This window comes from Erinaceus europaeus, chromosome 4, assembly GCF_950295315.1.
Source record: "Erinaceus europaeus chromosome 4, mEriEur2.1, whole genome shotgun sequence".
In the NCBI taxonomy this organism is placed as follows: Eukaryota; Metazoa; Chordata; class Mammalia; order Eulipotyphla; family Erinaceidae; genus Erinaceus; species Erinaceus europaeus.
Genome location: NC_080165.1, coordinates 87,098,599 through 87,108,133, shown reverse-complemented (window position 1 = coordinate 87,108,133; position 9,535 = coordinate 87,098,599). Strand labels below are relative to the sequence as shown.

At 34.3% G+C, this 9,535-nt stretch overlaps 1 protein-coding gene across 1 annotated transcript in view; it reads right to left on the bottom strand.

Annotated features, from left to right (window-relative positions):
- COL21A1 (collagen type XXI alpha 1 chain) overlaps positions 1–9,535 on the bottom strand; it is a 185,797-nt gene that overhangs the window by 98,086 nt on the left and 78,176 nt on the right. The window contains exons 4-6 of the mRNA XM_060190825.1: positions 4,476–5,027; positions 1,261–1,429; positions 956–1,172 (exon numbers count right to left, since the gene is read on the bottom strand). Of these exons, the coding sequence (XP_060046808.1) occupies positions 956–1,172; positions 1,261–1,429; positions 4,476–5,027 (938 nt within the window). The remainder of the gene's footprint in view (positions 1–955; positions 1,173–1,260; positions 1,430–4,475; positions 5,028–9,535) is intronic.

Genomic DNA, 9,535 nt, shown 5'->3' with positions numbered 1-9,535 from the left:
AAAAAAAAGGAAGAAAGGAAGAAGGAAGGAAGGAAGGAAAAAGAAAAAAGGAAGGAAGGAAGGAAGGAAGGAAGGAAGGAAAGAAGGAAGGAGGAAAGAAAAAGGAAGGAAGTAAAAGGATTCCATAACACACAACAAATACACCTATGTTTATAACAGCACATAATTCATAATAGCTAAAACCTGGAAGGAACCCAGGTGCCCAACAACAGATGAGTGGCTGAGAAAGCTGTGGTATACAATGGAATATTATGCAGCTATGAAGAAAAATGAACCCATTTTATCTGACCCATCTTGGATGGAGGTAGAAGGAATTATGTTAAGTGAACTAAATCAGAAAGACAAAGATGAGTATGAGATAATCCCACTCATCAACAGAAGTTGAGAAAGAAGAACAGAAAGGGAAACTAAAAGCAGAATCTGATTAAATCGAGAGCAGGGCACCAAAGTAAAAACCCTGTGGTGAAAGGGAGGGTGGCCATTGGGCTTCCCGGCATGGCAGGGGTGGGTGGGGGGGTGGTTGGGTTGGGACACAGTCTTTTGGTGGTGGGAATGGTGTTTATGTAAAAAAAAAAAAAGACTAGTATGTACTTTAAAATAAGACTTAAATTTAATATCTGATATCACTACTACCTAGCTGAGTTACTTTGTAACTCCATTTTTTGTTTGCTTATAAATTGAGAGAATAGTCACTTCTTTTTTTAGTTGTTAAAATTAGATCTGCCAACCTCCTAATAGCAGATACTCAAATGCCTTAGTTTTACCCACATCTTAATCTCATAGGAATTAAGAAACAACTGCCGTCTTTTTGATACTTTCATGTAGTAAAACAAACAAACAAAATGAAGTCATTGTCTTTATGTAATGTCAAGATTACAGGTCTCTTCATTCAATATATACACACACCTTATGGTTTTTCCCCTTGAGTACCAAAACCATACTCCAGCATTTATACCTTAACTTGAGGATTGGCAAAAGCGACCACCTGTGAGCCATTAATAATACTGGTTGTTGTAAATAGTAAGGTTTTGTCCACACCATTTAAGGTAACTGCTATTTGTGGCCTTCCATCAATGGTTAAAATTCTCCATAGGTCCCATATTTTTTTTACTTTAAATCTCTGAGTAGAGACAAATACATATGATGGAGGAAGACCTTCTGGGAAAACATTGCTAAAAAAGAAAAATAAACATAATCTTAGAGAATTTTCAAGACATCAGAAAGCCTCCAAAAATATCTGTATCAATATATGATGTTTACCTTGTGAATTCTGATAAATCAACTTTTGATGTTACTTCATATCCTTTTATCTTTGTTGGTGAAAGCTGAATTCTTTTCTTAACCTTTTTCTTTATACCCAAGCCTAAAAGAATATCGAAACCCTTTTCATCACGAGCTGCGACTGGTATCCGTGTTGGACAGACAGATTCTATAAAACAGAAGCAAAAGCAGTGAAAATTGATCATAGGTTACTCTAACAAGAAAAGAACAATTAAGTAAGAAATGTATATTATAATTCAAGTACAAAATGTGTATAAATGTATAGATACTTATATAAGTTTCTATACATTTAAAAAAAGAACATGAGGCTTTTTTTGGCATGTGAAAGTGAAATCTCAGTTGTCTCCTTCTAGAATGAAATAGTAGTAAAACAAAAGTATATAGGCTCGTTTGCTAACAAACTGCTTGAAGGACAACACTGCCATGAAAGTTATAAAACATTATTTCAAATATTAGACAATATAGTGCCTGGGTAGTAGAAGGATATTGGAACAATCAGATAAAGTGTTGTTTAATTATAGAATAAGATAGTTTACTTTATTGGTAAGTTATTTGATTTGAAATTAAGAGGTGAACTGTTTTGATCCCTTTCTTGCCTTCCCAAAAACCAAGGGGATAAAGGATATCTATTGCTCTTAAATTTTTCTTTTTAGTTCCAGTAGTTTATAAATCTGCAATTTAATTTCATTGGTTCTATCACTCTGGAATAAATTTAATAGTCTCTTATTTCATGAAAGTTTTTCAAGTAGCCAATTATCTCAGCTATGATCATATATACATATATCATATTTATAAATGAGTATTATTTTCTTAAGAGTCATTATGGGTTGTGTTATTTATCTACATAAATTATAAAAATATTACAAGTTTGTATATCTCTTGGAAACTTTTTTAATATATGGGAAATATGGTATAATTAAAGTGTTATTAAATGTTTATATTATATAGACATAGTATGATATTTTCAGACTCTTCAAAGATTCTAATAAAATGCACACATTGAGCATGACTTCTATATTTCAGAAAGCAGGAGTCAGAATAAACTAAAATCAAATTCTACTAAATATACTTTCAGATAATCATGCACATCTAACTTTAAGGTAACATATTTATGATAAGATAAAAAACATGTGATTGACTTTACTAGCCCAATTATATAGTCATAAATTGAACAATAGATTTTTTTGGATTAAAGTTTGATATAAACAAAATTAGATGTATTACTAAAAGGGAAGACATTTTTCTTTATGTTTTAAGGTATTGATTTTTAAAATGGCCTCAGTTACATCCTTCTTTCAGTAAACATGAAATTAACTAATAAAGAGAGAGATGTAAGAATAAGGCAAACAGAAATTGTTACTTAATGTGAAACTATGAGTTTTGTGCTAGTACACATCCAAAATTAAGTACTCATCATCTTAAAAATATTGAACTGTATCTTAGGAAAAAGACTCTCTTAAACTTTTATGTGCCTCTGGATTCTCATAATTTGTAAATATAGATACAGCTACATCCACAGAGGGGAGTATAAGTTGTAAGTAATATAATTGGAATTGGAAGATAGTAATTTTACGTACCAAGAAAAGCAAATGTGAAGAGAGACTCAGGATTTAGATATAGTAATACCCATAGTAGCTACAAAAGGTAAGTAGAACACTCTAAATAAAACTTAAGTAGTTTAAGGGATTACATTGGGGAGAAAAAGAGTTCGTAAATAGCTTTCTACACAAAATTATGACAAAGTTATAATTATGATTTATCCCAGTATGTGCAGTCTTCAGAATAGGAATACCTTTGCAAGGAGCACAGAACACTTCCTTTATTTTTAACAGTGGATCAGTAATATTTAAAGTACTAAAAGATAAGAATTGCCAGCCACAAATCCTATATCCTGCAAAAAGTTATCCTTCAAATATTAGGAAGAAATAATAGCGTTCTTAAACAGAGAGGAACTAAAGGAATCTGTTCACCAGACCTATCACATGGGAAATATTAAAAGGAGTCCCAAGTGCACATATTACCGAGTGTAAGGACCAAGGTTGGAGCCCTTGCTCCCCACCTGCGGGGGGCTGTTTCACAAGTGGTGAAACAAGTTAGCAGGTATTTTTCTCCTCTTATTCTTTTCCTCCTTTTTTCTCAATTCCTTTCTGTTCTATCTAATAAAAATAGAAAGAAAGAATAAGAATAAAAAAAGGAGAGTGGGTGGTCGACAGGAATAGTGGATGCATAGTGCTGGCACTAGCAATAACCCCAGTGGCCAAAAAAAAAAAATCCCACAAGAAGGAAAAATAAAAGTACAAGAATACAAACTATGAGCAAGATGATCAACAACAGAATAGAAGCAAGGACACAACAGCAATATATTTGTCTCATTGCTGCAGTAGTTTTGTCGCTACAGCTGGGGAGTGGGGGCTCAAACATGAATTCTTGAACAAGATCATATGTGCACTCAACTAGGTATACTACTGCCCGGGCCTCAAAAACACATTACATTTTACATGAGAGCAATGCAAAGGACCCTAAATGAATGCAGTAATTGCATACCAACAAACTGAATAACCTAAAAGAAATGGATGAATTCTTAAAACACACAACCAAGCATAAATAATGAAGAAATAGAAAATTTGCTTCTGAAGAAACATTTGCTTCTGTAGAAATGAGACTCCCTTTCAGAATTATGCAAAAGAATATTCACTAGTATTTATATGGGGAAAAAATTAGAAATCCACTGAGCAAAAAAAAAAGTGAAGATAGTAAATGAAGTATTGTATGAAGTTCTCTGCTATGATACTGACAAAATATGAAAATTATACAGACAATGATATAGTATAAAATTATGTAGAGTATTTTCCTAATTTATCCAGGTCATAGACTTTCATGAACACTTAAAGAAAAAGACTGAAATGAAAAGAGGGAAAAACTGACAAACAGATCATTTGCGGTTTACATATATTTCTTCTATTTTTTTTAATTTTCAACATTTCCACAATCATAACTGTAAAAATAAGAAGATACTATTTCTCAACTCTAGATATTATAAAAAATGTATTGTTTCTAAAAAACTAAACTTTTACTTTATTCTAACACTATAAATAACTTGGAACTAAATGTAACTATCTGCATTAGTGAAAATGAATAGGTTTTACCACAAATATAAATACCGATAATTGTGTACAATTTAAATTAAGGTTTACCTTCACAAAGTTTCTGCTTCATCACTTCCCTTATTTTGGATATTGCAATATAGTCTTCCACATAAAACACATAGGTAGATGAAGGCTTGTTGGCAATGGCTCTAAGTTCTGCATCTTCTGTTTCTGAACCAACACCAATAGCAAATAATGTTATTTTACTATCTCTCGCTGCTTCTGCTGCATCCTTCACTTCATCTTGGGATTTACCATCTGTAAGTACTACTGCTATCTTAGTCAGAAATCTGGAAGACTTGGCAAAAAGGTAGTCAAGTGCAAACTGGATGGCCTTCCCAGTTCTTGTGTTTCCTCCTAAGTATTGTATAGACTCCATTGCTGCCACCAAATTGTCTCCTGAATTGTGGCTGCCAAGAGGAATCTCCAGTATAGGGTAGTCACTGTATTGGACCACTCCCACTTGAATAAACTTTGGTCCAATGTCAAAGTTTTTTGTGATATTGACAAGCCACTTTTTTACTATTTCGAAGTTTTCTGGGCCAACACTGTAAGAGCCATCCAAGATGAAAACTAAATCTGTTGGAGCAGTACGGCAACCTAAGTAAAAAACAGAAAATAATCAGAGCACACTAAATACACAAAAAAGAAAAAAAGAAGTGTGAGGGGGTTAAACACAATTTGGGGAGATTTATTCACAATATATGCATATGTCAAATGCACATGATGTATACTTGAATTATATTGCACGTCAATTACAACTCCATAAAGCTGAAATTAAAAATCAACTACAAACATTTCTTAACAGCATTTTAAAATTAACAGGTCAGTCTGCTTAGCTCAAGAAATTCTTTACAACTGAGAACTACTATTTTTGTTGATACTGAAATTTGATGTCTTAGCGTTGGAGAGGTAATGGAGAAAAGGGAATTCCATTTGACTGCTGGTAGAGATGCAAACTGGTACAGTCCCTTTGGAAATGTATGAAGAGTCCTTAAACAAATAAAAATGGAAGTACTATATGATCCAACAATACTACTCATAGGCATTTATCCAGTGGATATTCAAACACTAATTCAAAGGGACATATGCATCATATCTTCATAGCTACATTATTCCCAATAGCCAAACATTGAAAGCAGCCTAGATGCCCATCAGATGACTGACTAAAGAAGTTATGGGATATGTATTCCATAGAATACTACTCTGCTATGTCTCGAAGTTTTTCAAAACACAAACTGAATCTTTTTAATATATAGGCTGTGTAATTGATATGCAGACTGTCTCAAAAGCCTAGACAAAGTAGATCAGAAGCAACCAATAGCACAGCTATAAACAAGATACTGGGTACTGTACAGCAAAACCTAACAAAAGGACTTTTCAAAGTTAACCCAATTACCAAATAATGTGATGATAACATTAACTATCCATTGTCTTTTTGAACCCTAAGACAGCAGGAACCTCACATCTCCACTATAGAGCCTCTACTTCCCCCAGTCCTGGAACCCTTGGATAGGGGCCACTTTCCCGTATGCCTCTTCCAATCCATATCAAATAATATTGCACCTGCCGATCACAACCTAATCAACGCAACGATTGCCACCTCAACATGCTTCACTTCAGACTGTGTCCAGAGACTTCATGTGTGGAATGACAACCCTTCAGCTTCATTACTCGGGTGAGACCTTTCCTTTCATAGTATTCTCTAATTCCATCCCAGGTGGTTCACTTTCTAACAAAGTCCCAAAACCTAGATATACACCAGTTTCTGTGAGAGAGAGCATATGTTCACACGTATCTGTAAACTACTGCAAAATATATACCTGAAAGCAGAAGTACACTAGAGTTTGCAGTGAGTACCCCCCTAACACTTCCTCTCCACTATTCCAAGCTTTGGGTCCATGATTGCTCAACAATTTGTTTGGCTTTGTATGTTAACTCTCTTTTCAGTCACCAGATGTCATCAGGTTCCAGATGTCCTCAGGATGCTGGCCAGGCTTCCCTGGACTGAAGACCCCACCAATATGTCCTGGAGCTCCGCTTCCCCAGAGACCCACCCTACTAGGGAAAGAGAGAGGCAGACTGGGAGTATGGACCGACCAGTCAATGTCCATGTTCAGCAGGGAAGCAATTACAGAAGCCAGACCTTCCACCTTCTGCAACCCACAGGGACCCTGGCTCCATGCTCCCAGAGGGATAGAGAATGGGAAAGCTATCAGGGGAGGGGGTGGGATATGGAGATTGGGTGGTGGGAATTGTGTGGAGTTGTACCCCTCCTACCCCATGGTTTTGTTAATTAATCCTTTATTAAATAAAAAAGAAAAAAAAAGAATACTACTCTGCATTGAAAAAAAATAGATGATATGTCCTTTGGGACAAAATGGATGTGATTATGTTTAGTGAAATAAGTAAAGAGATGAAAGACAACTAACTAACATATGGTTTCACTCATGTGGAATCTAGAGAACAGACTGACATGAAATTTCCAAGAAAAAAAAAAAAGTGAAAAGAAATCCAAACAAAACAGAAGCAAGCAAACTACAGGTAAGACTTATAGAACTACAGTGGTTAACTTTGGGAGAGTGAGGATACAGAACTAAAGTGGTATGGAACTATAAATTGTAATTTTATAATATTATGACAAGCTATTAATAACAAATAAAGAATTTAATTGGTGTTTTAATGACTAATGATTGAATTTTAAATGTTGAATAAAAAATACAAGCAGCACATAAATATGGCATCTAGATTTTTTTACTATGTGCACTCAACTAGGTGTGCCACCACCCCCAAGCATCTAGATTTTTACTGTTGCAAACATTACTTTATAAAAATATTTCATATATTTCCCCAATGAAAACACAAAAATTAAGTTTAGTATATGATTTTATATTAGACACCAATAATTATTTTTAATTATCATAAATTCTGTTTAAATGCTAGCCTGAAATCTTTACAAAAAACATACAACCAATGAGTGGAGGAAAGATAATAAAAACAAACTATCTGCCAAATTCAGAAATATCTAGGTAAAAAAATCCATACTTATGGTAGAGTTGATAAACATTAAATGAAACAATATCATCAAAGTAATAATTTTCTGTAAAATCAAGATGATTTTCTATTTCTTCCAGATATTCTAGGTTGGTGGCGTATAGTTTTTCATAGAACTTTTGCATGATTTTCTGGATATATGTGGTGCCAGATGTGATATCTCCTTTATCATTTACGATTTGAGTGTTCTCCTTTTTTTTTTTTTTTTTTTTTTTTTAGTGAGTCTGGCTACGGGTTTGTCAATCTTGTATAATTTTTCAAAGAACCAACATTTGGCTTAACTGATCTTTTGTATGGTTCTCTTATTTTCGGTGTTATTTCTACTCTAATTTTAGTGATTTCTGTCCTTCTGGTTGCTTTAGGGTTCCTTCATTCCTCTTCCTTTAAGTCCTTAAGGTGTGCAGTAAGGTCGTTTATTTGAGCTGTTGCTTGTTGTTTACTATGTGATTGTATGGCTATGAGTTTCCCTCTCAATATTACTTTAGCTGTGTCCCAAATATTTTGATAGCTTGTGTCTTCATTTTCATTTGTTTCCAGGAACATTTGAATTTCTTGCTTGAGTGTCTTTCTGACCCAGTGGTTCTTAAGAAGTATGTTGTTTAATTTCCAATTCTGTGTCTTTTAATAATTTTCTGTTTGTTGTTATGTATTAGCTTTACTCCAATAAGGTCTGAGAAGATACTTGGTATGATTTCAATGCACTTGAATTTGTTGATGCTGTGTTTGTGGCCTAACATGTGATCTATCCTTGAGGATGTGTTGTGTGAATTTGAAAAGAATACGTATTCCAGTTTTTTGGGGTGAAGAACACTGAAAATGTCCAGGAGTTCTAGTCTGTTCATCTCTTGATTTAATTCTCTTGTTTCTTTGTTGATTCTCTGCTTTGATCTGTCTAAGTATGAGAGTGGGGTGTTAAAGTCTCCCACTATTATTGTATTACTATTGATGTATTTTTACAGTTCTTTCAGCTTGATGTATTTAGATGGTCCCTCATTGGGTGCATAGATGTTAATATTTGTTAAGTCTTCTTGGCTGATTGATCCTCTAGTCATTATGTAATAGCCTTGCTTATCTTTTATTATTTTATTTAATTAAAAATCTATTGTGTCAGAGATGAAAATGGCTGTTGCTGCCCTTTTTTTGTGGTCCATTAGCCTGTATGATAGTTTTCCATCCTTTCACTTTAAGTCTGTGTTTATCTTGTTCGGTCAGATGGGATTCTTGCAAGCAGCATATGGTTTGGTTATGTTTTCTGATCCATCCTCCCACTCTGTGCCTTTTGATGGTGAGTTTAAACCATTGACATTTAATGATATTATGGATTTAATGTATTGTAGTGCCATTATTCAAAAATTTTTAATTTGCTCTGATATATTGCAAGTATTATAGGGATGTACTTTTTTATAAGAGGTCTTTTAGAACCTCTTTCAGGGCAGGCTTGGTGATGGTTGCCTCCTTTAACTGTTTTCTATCTAAGAATGTTTTGATCCCTCCATCTAGTTTGAATGAAAGTCTAGTAGGTTATATTATCCTTGGTTGAAACCCTTTTTCATTCAGGGCTCAATAGATATCTTGCCATTCTCTTCTGGCTTTTAGAGTTTGAGTGGACAAGTCTACTGATAGTCTTATGGGTTTTCCCCTGTATGCGACTTTTTTTCCCTTGCAGCCTTTAGGATCCTTTCTTTATCCTTACTTCTTTTCACTGTAAATATGATGTGTCTTGGTGTCTTCAGGTCTGGGTTGATTCTGTTTGGAACTCTCTGGGCCTCTTGAATCTTAATGTCTTTTCTGTTGTTCAGGTCTGGAAAGTTTTCTTCTATAATTTCCTCAGCATATTTACCTCCCCTTCCTCTCTTTCTTCCTCTGGCAGGCCAATTATATGAATGTTACTTCTTTTGAGATCATCCCATATGTCTCTGTTGTTGTTTTCAGTGTCTCTCAATCTCTTTTTGAGCTCTTTAACCTCTTTCTTAATTTTCTCTAGCTCATCTTCTATCTCGCTGTTTTCTGCTTCTATTAGTCTGCTTTCCCTTCCCTCAGTTCTTTCTTCAGTT